The 15,380-nt window shown below is 40.7% G+C and overlaps 1 protein-coding gene across 1 annotated transcript; it reads left to right on the plus strand.

Annotated features, from left to right (window-relative positions):
* Window positions 1-6,388: 6,388 nt before the first annotated feature.
* LOC145655898 (homeodomain-interacting protein kinase 1-like) lies at window positions 6,389-15,156 on the plus strand. The gene is made up of 9 exons (XM_081709361.1): window positions 6,389-6,393; window positions 9,015-9,366; window positions 9,933-10,300; window positions 10,854-10,977; window positions 11,283-11,387; window positions 11,504-11,590; window positions 11,892-12,073; window positions 12,289-12,368; window positions 14,951-15,156. The coding sequence occupies exons 1-9, from the start codon at window positions 6,389-6,391 to the stop codon at window positions 15,154-15,156; spliced, it is 1,509 nt and encodes a 502-aa protein (XP_081565487.1).
* The last annotated feature ends 224 nt before the right edge of the window (window positions 15,157-15,380 follow it).

Genomic DNA, 15,380 nt, shown 5'->3' on the forward strand with positions numbered 1-15,380 from the left:
CTGTGATCCATGATGTGTAGAGCTTTAAATGGTTTTTTAAAGTCAGCTGATGTGGAGGAGTAAATCGGAGAAGCACTGAGAGATTGCCGGACTCGCCTCTTGTTAACTGGTCGCCTGAAAATGGGCTCATACGGAGGAGGTTCCCCTGAGAAGACAGAAATGAAGAATATATATATTCTATAAATTCTAAGTATATACCATTACATTAGAATGAATTTAAACCTATGAAAAACATATATTCAGTCACGCGTGTCTGAACCTTTGACCGGTACGCTATATTTTGTCTAACACATTTTATATACAGTTGTCATGGAACGCTCCCCTTCACACTAGCCATGTGGTACGGCCCGCCGCGTGCAGTGGGAGTTCATAGTGTTGTTTGTAACCACGCCTGTGTAATTAACGCGCAACTGCACATGGTTTAGTCTTGTAACGTCTGTGTGTTTAAACCGCTGTGGGAGTGTGCATCTTAGTCGGTCAATGCCCATGTTCGTGTTCACATAGTTCGTTATCTGTATTCGTGTTTTATGTTCACTGTTTATGTTGCATATGAGCGCCGGTGTCTTTATCGTGTGTTAATACACGTCTGTCCGTCCTGCTCCTTGTCCAGCGACACTAGGGCCGTTACAACACTTTTCTTTTTTTTTTATGACACCTTCTGCACACATACGCTTTCGATCTGATACACAGTTACAGATCGTACACTATATAAATGTTTTTAATATAAGGTAGACCTACCAAGTACGTAAGAACATTTATTATTTTAACATGAAATGTACAAGCTAGTTTTGTACATTTTTTTTCTTTTTTAACCATTGTATTTGACGTATGGGTTCTCATAAAATCTTTGGCATATGGCTATATCTGGAAAAAACAACAACAACAAAACTCACCGCAATAATCTGGCATGCTGACTACAGTACACTCCCTTGCACTTTCAATAAGCGCCATCACACAGAGTCCGCAGTGTGTAATGTTTCAGTAAAAAATAATCTTGCATTCGATAATCTATTCTTATGACGCATCATTCCAGGTTATTGACACATTGTGACGTTGGAAGTCACAGCACGTTCTCGTTCTTAGCTCATCAACAAAGGCAGCTTGGTCACGAGCACCTGCTTTCCATGCTGTGGGATGCTCGCGCTCAATTTTCCATGTCCTGTATCGAATATTTAGGCCTATACGATTAAACTGTCCGTGGTTACTGTGCTTTTAACGTACAAAAAAAGCTACACAAATAATAAAATAATCTTTACATAATAATGTAACCTTAGGCTTATCGCCAAGATGTAACCTGTGAGGCTAAGTGACAACGTCTCCCGTCCCCTACCTAAACTACGTCTACACTGACTATGAGAATAGTAGTATAGTATAGTAGTTCAGGAGTATAGTAGTGATATGTGATAACAATTTGATTTGTTTATTTTAAAGACTTTCTAAAGTTGCATGTATATAACCAAACAGGCAATTTACATGAGTTTGCCATCCCAATACTTTAAATTTTTACAGTAAATATATTCAACATTATATTATGGGTACAAGGAAAAGTGATATGTAGTGAACCAAATAGATATTTAACAGGCTTTTGCCATCCTATTACTCCAAATTCCTACAGTAAAAATGACTGAAAGTCATTCATGAGTACAAGAGAAACTGTATTTCAAGAATTTAATGAAGTGATTTGATAACAATTTGATTTGTGCATTTCACTCAGCTTCATGTAGTGATATATAGTGAACTGAATAGACATTTCACAGGATATTGCCATCCTATTACTCTAAATTCCTACTGTAAAAATGACTGAAAGTCATACCACAGGTACATAAGATAGTGTATATCAAGAATTTAGTGGAGTGATCTGATAACAATTTGATTTGATTTATTTATAGAGCTTCAATTATTACATATATGGAACTGAATAGACATTCGACAGAATTTTGCTACTCCATTATTCCAAATTCCTGCAGTAAAAATGACTGAAAGTCATATCATGGGTACAGGAGGAAGTTTATTTCAAGTACGTAGTGGAGTGATTTTATAACAATTTGAATTGTGTATTTTATAGATCTTCGAGTAGTGATATATGTTGAGCTGAACAGATGTTTAAGAGGATTTTGCCATCCTATTACTCAAGCTTCCTACAGTAAAACACTTGAAAGTCATACCATGGGTACATGAGAAAGTGGATTTCATGAATATTGTGGAGGGATCTGATAACAATTTGACTAGTTTGTTTTCTAGAGTTTCAAAAACTGATTATATAGTGGAACGAATACATGTTTATGAGGATTTTGCCATCCTTTTACTCCAAATTAAAGTAAAAACATTGGAATGTAATAGTATGGATACACAAGAAAGTGTATTTCAAGAATATATTGGAAGGATTTGATAACAATATGAATTGTGTATTTTATAGTGCTTCAACTATTGCATATATGGAACAGAATAGGCATGAACAGGATTTTGCCATCCTATTATTCCAAATTCCTACAGTAAAAATGAGTTATACCATGAGTACATGAGAAAGTGTTTTTCATGAATATAGTGGAGTGTTCTGATAACAATTTGGTTTGTTTATTTCATAGAGCTTCAAATATTGCATTGATGGAACCAAATAGACATTTAGGAGGAATTTGCCATACTTGCCATACGTCCTTTGCCATATGCATTCTTGCATTTTTCTCTTTGCTGTTTTCTGTTATAGTCATAAATTCTACATATATTTATTGAGAAAATCCTTTAAAGAGGCGCATGTCCATCATCACGTTTTATTTGTTTGGCATTTTTTTTGGTGTTAGATTCACTATTGGAAACAAAATTACTTTTTTTGCATTTGATGTTGATATCATTATGGCAGGCTTTAGTGGAGGTACTGGTGTCTATATTAGATGATTAAATACACAGCACCAGCAGTTCTGAATCTTTGTGTTAAATAATCTATGCTGATTGTCACGATCAGTCCCTTCCATGTTCCGTGTTTTCCATGTCTTGTGTTTAGTTCCGTTCCACGGTTTCATTTTGTCCTCACACTGATTGCGTACACCTGTCCCTCGTTTCTAGGTCATGTATTTAAACCCTGCTGTGTGCCTTGGTCGTGGCTGCCTGTACACGGGCATCTCATCGTTCCCGGAAGAAGCAGGCTCACGTTTATTTTGATAATGACGAGATCCCAGGTAAGCGTCTACCCGTCTTGACCAACGCTGCAGGGGGGAGCGGCCTGCAGCGCAAGACGTGAAACCACGGAAACAGGGAGTCCAGGAGGGTGGCCAATCGTGACATTATTACACTCATGAATTAAAAAAATATATTGTAGCATCCCATGAAATGTGATCTTTCACACATAATGAGAGCAGTTGGCAAAGAACTAAAACTCAATTAAATATATCAACTTCCCCTTAAGCCTCTCATATACTCCACATTTAGGAACAAGCCTACTCCTACACAATAAGCAGTGCGGTATATGGAAAGAGAGGCGTATCAAATAAACAGAGCAACATGGTTAAGGTCCAGCCAGATATGTAAATGTTTGCCAGAACATCCAGTGTGTGTCTGCCGTTCGGTCAAAACTGGATCAGTCCAGAGGCTGCCCCGTCAGATGTCTTTTGAACAAAACAGTGGTCGAAATGCTGTTGAGAACAGTTTTACAGTTACAACAACAGAAAAAAGACTCAAATATATGCTGGATGGTTTATTCATTAAGGGAGAAAGCTGTCTCTCTTGTGGAGGATTTGCCACAGAGACCTGGGCATGTGGTATGGTCTCTGCACGGTGCCGTCGTTACGCTCCAGACCCTCCACTAGAGGAGACAGAAACATCACAGTGGAAATAAAAACAATATAGTCCTGATGATTGGCATATGTGTAGTAGCTTGAGAGTGAAATGTGTGTGTGAGTGTGTGTGAAGGATTACTCAATATATCCCTTTATGTGCTCGACTGTTTCATAAACGGAAGCGAATCCAGGGAGAGAGAAGTCTGGAGGAACGTCCTGCCAGTCAAAGCTAGGCAGACATCTCCCTAGTTCTGGGTGGAGGGAGAGACAGAAAATAATATGACTAACAATTAAACCTGCTGACTTATCACTGCAGGTGTAAGTACTTTCCTGGTGGTTTGGTTATGTTTTGGTACATAGCATAGTCAAACTGTTACAAAACAGAATGGACAAATAGACAGGTAGTTGTGTAATCCTGCTGTCTGTACCTGGTTTACTTGGGGTGTAGAAATATGGACAAAGCTCTTGATTGAGGATGTCTTGGACACTCTGTAGTGGAAATGCATGTGAAAATGTCATTAACATGCAGAATGCTATGTATGCACAAATGCTATGTATGCGTGAGTGGCTAAGCCAATGCATGAATTACATGTACAAAGAGTTGCATATTGCAAAGACTTTTGATACGACAAATTCTGTTCTGTCAAGAGTGAGGTGAGGGTTTATTTCTCAGAGATGAAGCTGGTTACATTGCTTATTTGCAGTGTGAGGTTTTACCAATGTGGTTTGGGCGAGGTCAAGTCTAGGGTCACAATACTGCTGCTGATAGAAGTCTTTAGGCAGGGCATTTGGGGCATACGCCTCTGGGGGCAACTTCCAGAACTCTGAAGGGCATTTTTTAACACAGACCTGCAAACCAACGCACAAACACACAGAGTGAAGGAGATCTTATTTGAGTAGCTAAACACAGTGTTGCTTTTTATATTTCTATCTACACTATTTACACATTGTTCATTGCATGATACAGCAAAAGGCTCCCAAACCAAGCAGCGAAAAGAGACCCAAGCCCCCAGAATTACAAACTGGCATTCACATACTACATGCTAAACTGTTTTGTAATAAATGAGTCTCATGTGCATATTTCTAAAAGGCTACTGACATACGTGTTTGGTTTCTGTACAATGTCAACAGGACATTTGTGTGGAAATCTCACTTGAGTGGTTGGACACTGGAGACCCTCTAGAGTGGCGTCCATTTCTGTCGTTGCTCTGGCACACTTCAGAAGGTCAAAGTAGAGGACGTTTGGTTTGTCACTGAAACACGAGAGGATGCAGGAAACAAATGCAGCTTGACACATGAATATTAACCAATTAAATAAACAATTTTTATTCAATTTTTTGAGTATGTGTATCAGGATTCAGTGCTGGAGAGTCACACCACTACCCAGCTAAGTGTTCTTTCTTCGAGGGTGAATTTGACTGGGGTAACCAATAAACTCTGCAGTGTTGTGACACTCCTAGACCTGAGTTTGGACCCCTTGGTTTAGAGACAATCATTAAACACAAGTGATTTGATTGGTTCCACTTGTTGCTGTGCAGTGCCAATCATGAAAATCTTAAAGCTAAAGTCTAACCCATCTTGTCTTGTTGATGTTTTATGTTTCCACATAATTTGCACCTGCACAGCTCCATTGTAACCCTAGTCCGACTCACTAAAGTCCATTCGAAAGAATACTGACGGTGTTCCTTACATACTGGGTGTGCTGTTTTGGTATTCCTGTGAAGATATAAATACTAATCCAGTATGTGAGGGACTTACACATTGACTCCAGCTCCACAAAACATCCCAGTGGAGTTCTGGGGCAACACGACATGACGAGAGTCTCCAAGCAGCCACGCTGTGTTAGAACCTCCGTTAGAAGGATATCTCACAAGCCATACATGGGTAAAAGACCTTCCGCTTGAGCCCACAATTATAATGATTTTTTTTCCCCATGAAAGTGTAGTTGGAAATGTTTCTTACCCAGGGAGCGAATAAGAATATAGGTGACAATGGCAGCCACAAAAATAATACAGCAGATAATGTCTGCACATCTCCTGAACAAAAACAAGAAATATTATTACACATTGCATGATTTAAATTATGTATTAAAGTTATTTAGCTAAGTGAAATGACTTTATAGTCTTAGTCTAGATCTATGGCTTTAGTATAGTTCTTGTATAGCGTTAATAACAGACATTCTGTGATCCATGATGTGTAGAGCTTTAAATGTTTTTTTAAAGTCAGCTGATGTGGAGGAGTAAATCGGAGGTATGGTCTCTGCACGGTGCCGTCGTTACGCTCCAGATCCTCCACTAGAGGAGACAGAAACATCATAGTGGAAATAAAACCAATATAGTCCTCATGATTGGCATATGTGTAGTAGCTTGAGAGTGAAATGTGAGCTAATAATGTTTTTTATAATTCTATTCTCCCTGAAGTAAAGGGACGAGACCATACAAGCTTTCGACTGTGTGTGCCCAATGTCATTATGAACTGCTGGAATGAAGAGAGAGAGAGAGAGAGAGAGAGAGAGTGTGTGTGTGTGTGTGTGTGTGTGTGTGTGTGTGTGTGTGTGTGTGTGTGTGTGTGTGTGTGTGTGTAGCTTACAGAAGCATAGGAAAAGGGTGTCCACACACATGCTGTACACTAAATAAGCCCTGCGCGATGAAATAAGCTCCCACAATCACCGTCTAAAAAAACAGCAGTAGTAGATATACATGCTGGGCCTTCAGTATTATGAGAGGAACTGCTGTCCAGAATAAATGTGTAAATCATGGTTATTTACAAACAAAGTGACTTTACAATCACTGTCAATAAGCATTTTGGAATCTAAAAAAGAAAGAACCATTTCTTCAGTGTACTGAATATGCTGATGTTTTGTTCTCACACAGAAGCAAGTGTCACCACTTGAGCTTTTCTGAGGTTACAATACGTACAATAACGGGCAACCAGTAATAATGCAGCAGCTGAAGCTGGAAATTGTCAGATGGCAGCCTGATTCTCCCAGAGAAGAAGAAGAAAGCCAGCAGACCTTACAGGGAATGTAGAAAAACCCTCAGAGTTACCTATTAAAGTGTGTTGCCATGTGCCATCATGGTCAGAATGTGATGAAGTGTAGTATGGGTAATATACACATGACTTCACTCTATATTTCTCACCTACAAATCCGACCACTAGCACCTTGCAGGAAAACAGCAGCGTGTCTGTAACACGGTCCAACACCACCACCCTGTGGACAGAGGGACATGGTCAAGGACAACGTGCTAAATATGAGCTAGAACAACCAGACACAAAAATGACTGATCAAAATAGCTAATGTCAACAAATATGTATACAAATTAAAGTCATATTCATATGAATATGTAATGATAAATTCCAACATTTAATATTTTTGCCTTAAAAAATGGAAATGGAAGTAATTTGTTCCACAACAGTAAGATTACATCATTTATATACACACAAACCCAGATTGTGTTTTAGACTAAAATGTAATTCATGATAAGTAGAATCTTTACATTGCAACTCTCTTCTTTACCTTTAAACACATTGAAACAGCGTTTCAAAGCATTGTAATCGCGCTAAACACTGTTTCAGGGCAAGAGATTGTGTTTTAGACTAAAATGTAATGCATTATAAATGGAATCTTTACATTGCTACTCTGTTCTTTACCTTTTAAACATTGAAACAGCATTTTAATCGCCCTAAACACTGTTTTACGGCAAGAGATTGTGTTTTAGACTAAAATGTAATGCATTATAAATGGAATCTTTACATTGCTACTCTGTTCTTTACCTTTTAAACATTGAAACAGCATTTTAATCGCCCTAAACACTGTTTTACGGCAAGAGATTGTGTTTTAGACTAAAATGTAAAGCATTATAAATGGTATCTTTACATTGCTACTCTGTTCTTTACCTTTTAAACATATTGAAACAGCATTGTAATCGCCCTAAACACTGTTTCAGGGCAAGAGATTGTGTTAAAGACTAAAATGTAATGCATTATAAATGGTATCTTTACATTGCTACTCTGTTCTTTACCTTTTAAACACATTGAAACAGCATTGTAATCGCCCAACAACACTGTTTCAGGGTAAGAGATTTTGTTTTAGACTAAAATGTAATGCATTATAAATGGTATCTTTACATTGCTACTTTGTTCTTTACCTTTTAAACACATTGAAACAGCATTGCAATCGCCCTAAACACTGTTTCAAGGCAAGAGTTTGTGTTTTAGACTAAAATGTAATGCATTATAAATGGAATCTTTACATTGCTACTCTGTTCTTTACCTTTTAAACATATTGAAACAGCATTGTAATCGCCCTAAACACTGTTTCAGGGCAAGAGATTGTGTCAAAGACTAAAATGTAATGCATTATAAATGGTATCTTTACATTGCTACTCTGTTCTTTACCTTTTAAATACATTGAAACATTTTTCATCAGCTTACACTAATGGTCTTTGTAATGATGAGCATTAATGATTAGAGGGGGTATCTCCCTCAATTATAGAGCGGATGAACTCTTGTTATGCAATTGATTAATTGACAGAGGTGCTGCAAGTTCAGGAGCCTCTCAGTTGGAAAGGTGTAGGAAATACTGCAGTCAGCAAGGTATCAGCAAGCACTTAGAGTGCCAGAGAGTCTAAGAATAGAAGCTGTTTTTTTCTTGGCCTTCTGTTTTTCAGTGTGGCAGCATCGCTGAAAGGTCAAGATGTTGTTTTAGCACACAGAACCACCTTTGAGTAACGCAAGACAAAGAACTTGTCTTTTCTGAGAAGCGTGTAAAGAGAAAGCAATCACTTGCTAAAGCCTGCCCAAAAAACAATGGCATCGATCAGGGCTCTGCTCTGCTTCAGACAGAAATATTCAAAATTAAAACTAAAACAGCAGTAGATGTTTTAAAAAAAATCAAAGCTCTGTGATTTAGCTAATTTAGCTAATTGATGGTTATTATGGCACATCACATTCAGCCTCAAAGAACAAACAATCTCTCTTGTTCATTTGGTTAGTAGTCCTGTTTTCATCTTTCCATAATGGTATATTCTCTTGCCCTTCAGATTCCTTCAGTGGGATCTCCCACTCCAAGAAGGTTAAATTTGAGAATCCTGCGCGGGGCGGGAGCCCTGGCCCTCGGATTCGGGCGGGGACACCCTGGCCCTCGGATCCGGGGTTCAATTCAATCGATGGCTTACCTGCCATGGTCTTTTCCCCCTCTGGAGCCTCGGACGAGGCTTCGTCGTCGTCTTCCTCCTCTTCCAGCTGGCAGGGCGGAGACGAGGCATTGACCTCGCGGCGTGCTGACGGCTATCAGAAGCGGGGCAGCCTCAAGAGGAAGAGAGAGGAGGCACACAGCAGCAACAGTGTACAGATCCTGGAGGAGCTCTCCTCCCCTGGGTTGTCCAAGCGTGTGGCCAGGGGCAGCGATTGCGAGTACCAACTGGTGCAGAACGAGATCCTCCGCTCCGTCTCCAACAGCTACGAGGTTTTGGAGTCCCTGGGCCGTGGAACCTTTGGCCAGGTCGCCAAGTGCTGGAAGCGGGGCACCAGTGAAGTAGTCGCAATCAAGATCCTGAAAAGTCATCCGTCCTATGCTCGACAGGGCCAGAACGAGGTGGGAAAGTTGTGCCTGCTTTAAATGAGCTATTGATATGGCCTAGAATCAGCTGTAGCCCTGATTCTGTTATTGTTTGTTTCAGTTTTTACAACATATGTTCTGTTGGTGTCAGATGTGCTAACGCACACTGTGGAATTTGTATACAGCCAGGGTAGCACAGAAATACTTGTTTGGCACACTAGTTCTAATTTTCACTAGTTCAGTAGGAACTAGTTCGGATAACACACGGACAGCTTGAAGCTTACTCTAAAAAGAAGATTTAGCTTCAGTTGTGTAAGCCATACCTGTTTGGATGTGCATTAAAAATGTTATTGTTATGAAAGAGCATTAATCTGCATTGTTTGAGTACCAAAAGCAAGTTCATGGGTTCATTTCCAAGGGACCACTTCCATAATTGCATCTCCCAAATCCTGTAGAAGTAAATGGTTGAAGGGAAGTACACAAAGTGCTTGATGCTATTGAAAATAAGTAGGCTATTTGTCAGCAGTATCAAACTTTGAAGCTGTGACCACGTAGCTTCGGCTTAACGCGTATTCCGTCTTCCCTCCTTTGCTCCTCCTCAGGTGAGCATCCTGAGCCGGCTGAGCAGGGAGAACGCCGACGAGTTCAACTTCGTGCGCGCGTACGAGTGCTTCCAGCACAAGAAGCACATATGCCTGGTGTTCGAGATGCTGGGGCAGAGCCTCTACGACTTCCTCAAGCGCAGCAAGTTCAGCCCACTGCTGCTGAAATGCATCCGGCCCGTGCTGCAGCAGGTCGCCAAAGCGCTCATGAAACTGAAGAGCCTGGGCTTGATCCACACCGACCTCAAGCCCGACAACATCATGCTGGTGGACCCCATCAGGCAGCCGTACCGCGTCAAGGTCATCGACTTCGGCTCAGCTAGCCACTTCTCCAAGGCCCCCAGCTACCTGCAGTCCAGATACTACCGGTGAGGGACACGTGCTGAGGCGTGTTAGAAATAAGTGTGCACTTGTTGCACTCGAGTGTGCTTTAGAGTAGAGCTGCATGTTGTGGACAGTTGTAATAACCCTGCTACACATTAAAAGCCTATGATGAGCATTACAGTTAACTGGAGCACGATTGATTTATAAGTGGTTTATTTTTATTGGGTCATGTGAGTGCTGTTATTTAGCAAAAACACCTAATGAACCGTCTTCGGTGTCTGAGATTAGTTAGGATGCGCTGAACTGCAGGCTTTGGTAATATCAGTATTTAGCGAGTCTGTACAAAACCGCTATTACATTGTAGCTACACTGTTAATTAACAGTGTAATATACTGAGTAACGGGTGTTTAACTGCATTGGTACTCTGTATTTACTTAATGCAAAACAGAACATTATTGTAGTGTTGGTGCATTGTAGTGTTGGTTCCATGTTACACTAGAATAGTGGGTGTGTAATGTCTAGGAACACAAACACCCCCCCACGGAATTATCAGCCGAGGCTGATTTCATGATGGCGATCTCTGTGTTTTTGGTCCAGATCGCCTGAGCTCATCCTGGGTCTCCCATTCTGTGAGGCCATCGATATGTGGTCCCTGGGCTGTGTCATTGCTGAGCTGTTCCTGGGCTGGCCCCTGTATCCCGGAGCCTCCGAATATGATCAGGTAAGCACATGGTCCTTTGAGCTGTGCCTTAACGCCCGTACAGCATCAGTGGTGCAGACCTGTAGTGGTTTTGTGGCTGTAGTGATATGTGTGTGTGTGTGTGTGTGTGTGTGTGTGTGTGTGTGTGTGTGTGTGTGTGTTTGTGTGTGTGTAGTTTGACCTTTTAGCTGCTTTGTCGGCCCGCTCATTTTTAGGATTAATATAAATGAGTTTCTATGGCCTGTTTTTTTAGACATGCACTTTGAAAATGAAAGGATTAACTCAAAATAAAGTCATAATCCTTTTGCCGTATGGTGTCTCTGCAGATCCGTTACATCTCCGAGACGCAGGGCCTACCAGCAGAGTGCATGTTGAGCGCAGCGACCAAGACGCACTACTATTTCTACTGCTACCCCCTGTGGAGACTCAAGGTTTGCCTGTCTTCAAATGCCAAATGCCATGTGTTTTTTATAAGGGACGTAACTTAATGACTTCATGTAACTTAATGGTGGAGCTGAATGGTTTGTTTTTTCTTTCCTTTCTCCAGACACCTTCGGAGCATGAGGCGGAGCGTGGCATCAAGTCCAAAGAGACTCGGAAGTACATTTTAAACTGCCTTGACGACATGATGCAGGTTATTTGGGCTTTTGTGCGCGTAACTATACGCATTTCTTTTAGTGTTGCGATGTGAAATTGAAGAACGTCACAAAGGGCTCCCGCAGCTCACATTATAGAGCAGGTAGAACAAGGTGCTAGCTGAAAGGTCGAGCGTTTCTGCTGTCATAATGAGTAGCGCATGTAAGTCGCTCTGGAGAACGGCATCTGCGAAGGGCAGAGCAGTGCGTAGAAATTTGCTGCAGAACTTCGTTCGTATTGGGTGCATTGCCGCCCTCTGCTGGTGAATAATATGACTCACCCATGGGTCTCTCTCGCAGGTCAATATGACCAGTCTGAAAGGCACCGACGTCTTGGCGGAGAAGGCCGACCGGCGGGAGTTCATCGACCTACTAAAGAAGATGCTCACGCTAGACGCTCACAAAAGGATCACGCCAGTGAAGACCGTGAACCACCTGTTTCTGACCATGACCCACCTCCTCCACTTCCCTCAGAGTGCACAGTGAGTTGCTCCAGGCCTTCCAATCTACATGTCAGTGTTTCAAAAACATTTTAAGGAACACCGTGTTAATTTAGAAATCCAAATAGCATCAGAGTTTCTCTGCTAGTACTGTAACCCCCCCCCCCCCACCTGTGTGTGTGTGTGTGTGTGTGTGTGTGTGTGTGTGTGTGTGTGTGTGTGTGTGTGTGTGTGTGTGTGTGTGTCTCTCGCTGCAGTGTGAAATCTTGCTTGCAGAACATGGAGATCTGCAAGCGGCAGTGCACAGGCTTCGACAGCAGCAAGACCCTGTTTGATGGTAAATCTGATGCCCACTTTGGTGCTTCTTTTAAATGTTACATTAGGGTTGGCTTTTTGTTTGTTTGTTATTCTTCAAGTAGATTTAAAACATCACCAAACTGGCCTCCGATTCCACCTATAAAAGAAGACAAAAATGGTTTCAAATGCAAGTGTTCTACCAAATCATGTTACTGCTCAAATGTGATCCACAAATGGTGAATCAGGTTGTTGCCTAGTATTCGAGTAGCCGATAAAGAGGCCCCTCTACCGTAGTTCAAAACGAAATTCCGTTGAATCCAAACTTCATTGTGTAATTGTTGATCATTGTAGCTGAGGTTTTTGTGTCTCTCGTTCTATAAGACCAACACTATGCTTTCTTCTATGGTTCTTGTATGTGTATTTGTGGAAAATTCAATTCTACTTGTGTTTTTGCAGTACACAGTACTTAAGCAGACCGAGAACTCTTCTTGGTTTTTCAAGGGTTGCGACTTGTGCAATATTCAGCACATTTAAATAAATGTTTCTTTCTTTTCCTAGACGTTTTCCAAACACTTGATTCTTTATGACATTATGAAAATTTCTTTCTTTCCTCGAGTACAAACTCGAGTCCATCATTCATTGGCTGATATGTTACTATCATACATGTATACATGCAGACTCAAGCAAGGAGTTTGTAATGGTGGTACAACTGTGTTCAGGTCATTTGATACTTTTTATTGATAAAGATGTTCTTTTCCAGACTCAGTAGGGTTTTGTTGTTTTGTTTTGTTTTTTGTACCTCTATGAACATTATTGAATAATATGCCTTATAAGGGAATCTCTAATTAAGAGAATCATGTGTTTACATTTGGAATAAATTACATTCTGATAATACCCTAGCACCTGAGTCATACACGTTTTCTTTAATGAAAGGGGTTCAAACCTCTCCTGTACACCAAAGCATCCCAAGCCAAGTCTTGGAGGATTTGTCTGTCAGTCATTAAAATATCAGTTCACAGAAAGATGGATGAAACATGTTTTACTTTGATGAACTTTTTACCTTGGAGTACTTTGTTTAGTGTGAGAAGCTGTAAATGTGTCCAGTCCTTAAAGCATTATTCTGATTTTTCTTGTCCCCTCCATCATTTTCATGCTCTCCTTGTAAGGGCTGTGAAGATGCTCAGCAGAAAATGAGCTGCTCAGCTGCAGAAGAGCACTTCAGCCTACATTTCAAGCCAATTCAAATTTGAACTCCTACACTGTCTTCTCACATCCATTTCTTTTTGAATGTCAGTTAGGACATCAAGATGAATTAAGCACACTAAGCCCAATACTAAGAGACTGGTAGAGTGGATGAGCCACACAGCAGGACACAGCACTATTTTTGCTTCAGCCAGTGCTAACTTGATGCAGTCTTGCTGCTTGGGGATTTTGCAGGCTTTGACTTCTTGGGTGTGTGATGAGGATTTTGCTTAAATTAAACTCCTCATAAACACGTATGACCAACCTGTGCCTATGCTCTACCAGGACCTCATCGCGTACTTCTCTTTCAGTAACTCGGAGCCTGTGTTTTTTTGTTTTGCTATTTCTGACATGATTGGGCAACATTTTCCTTTTAATGTATATGTGGAATCCACAAAAAATATACCCACTTAAGTGTGCTTCAGCATAAATAAGCAGACACTGCAGTTTGGATTATTTCTAGGGAAACAGGAAAATATAGTATCTTTAATTCGCTGCATAACAGTTTACATTAATTATTAATCATTCGTATGTGTTGACAGTTGCAATAAACAGATTAAGAAAACATGCCGTGAAAATGCTGCCGTGTCCGTATTATAACAGAAATAATGCAGCTTCACTGAGCAGATCATCCATAAAACTTGCTCTATATGGATTTTATGAATAGTATGTTAATTTTGTTTAAAAAGACGATGAGGCCTAACGGGAAAGGCTAAAGTGTCAAGTCGGACTTGAATTCAACGACTCAGGTAACATTGGGCTCTCTAGCTAGGTTAGCTAACAGACAAGCTGTCTATTTGAGATGGTTAACTTAGCTAGTTCACACATTACTTATGCACATCTCTTGCGGCAACAGATTCTAATTTTCATGGCGATGGAGCACGTTAGTTAACTTGCAGATTAACTGCCAACTATTTGCTGTAGCTGCAATTAACGTTATTATCTAGCATTGGCTCGCTAACCGTCGGATTGCTCTAAAAGAGCTGTGACAGCTGCATGTCAGTCCTCGGTCGCTGAACTGTCTTCATGTCTAAGCACGGATACCTGTCGATAATGGGATCATTTGGGGGAGAATGAAGTGTGAACTAGCTAGGATAATTAGCTACTATGGCTAGGTACCTGTCCGCCAACGATGTGGCAAATTTAAAATACTGCAGTTCTTTCGTATAAAGGGAAGCTTAAAATTGTGTGACATGTGACCTTTTATCTTGGCTGCTGGCTAGCTATTGTAATTAAGTTGAATTTCAGCTTGGACACCTTTATAGTAATTGATGGTTATTATGACACATCACATTCAGCCTCAAAGAACAATCTCTCTCATTCGTTTGGTTAGTGGTCAGTTTTCATCTTTTGCTAAAGTTATATTCTCTTCCCCTTCAGTTTCTTCCAGTGGGATCTCCCTCTCCAAGAAGGTCAAATTTGAGAATCACGCGTCCGGCGGGAGCCCTGGCCCTCGGGTTCGGGCGGGGTCACCCTGGCCCTCGGATTCAGGGTTCAACTTGTTCTATGGTTCACCTGGCCTGGTCTTTTCCACCTCTGTAGGCTGTGACTTGGGTAATATTCAACACATTTTTAAAAATGTTTGACAGTTGCAATCAACAGATTAAGAACACATTTTGCAGGTTAATTACTATAGTGGTTGTGTTTTTTAAAATCTACTTCTATTTTAGCTTTAATTTTGAATAAAGCCCATAACTAGATCTGCATGGCTTGCGGCTATTGTAATCAAGCTGAAATTGAGCAGAGCTAAATTATTTAAATAAAGCGCTTTCAGGGTGATGTGGAAGCAAAACAACATGGAAGATTGTGA

The sequence above is a fragment of the Electrophorus electricus genome, unplaced genomic scaffold, assembly GCF_041902795.1.
Source record: "Electrophorus electricus isolate QZ-2024a unplaced genomic scaffold, ASM4190279v1 Scaffold39, whole genome shotgun sequence".
NCBI classification, from domain to species: domain Eukaryota; kingdom Metazoa; phylum Chordata; class Actinopteri; order Gymnotiformes; family Gymnotidae; genus Electrophorus; species Electrophorus electricus.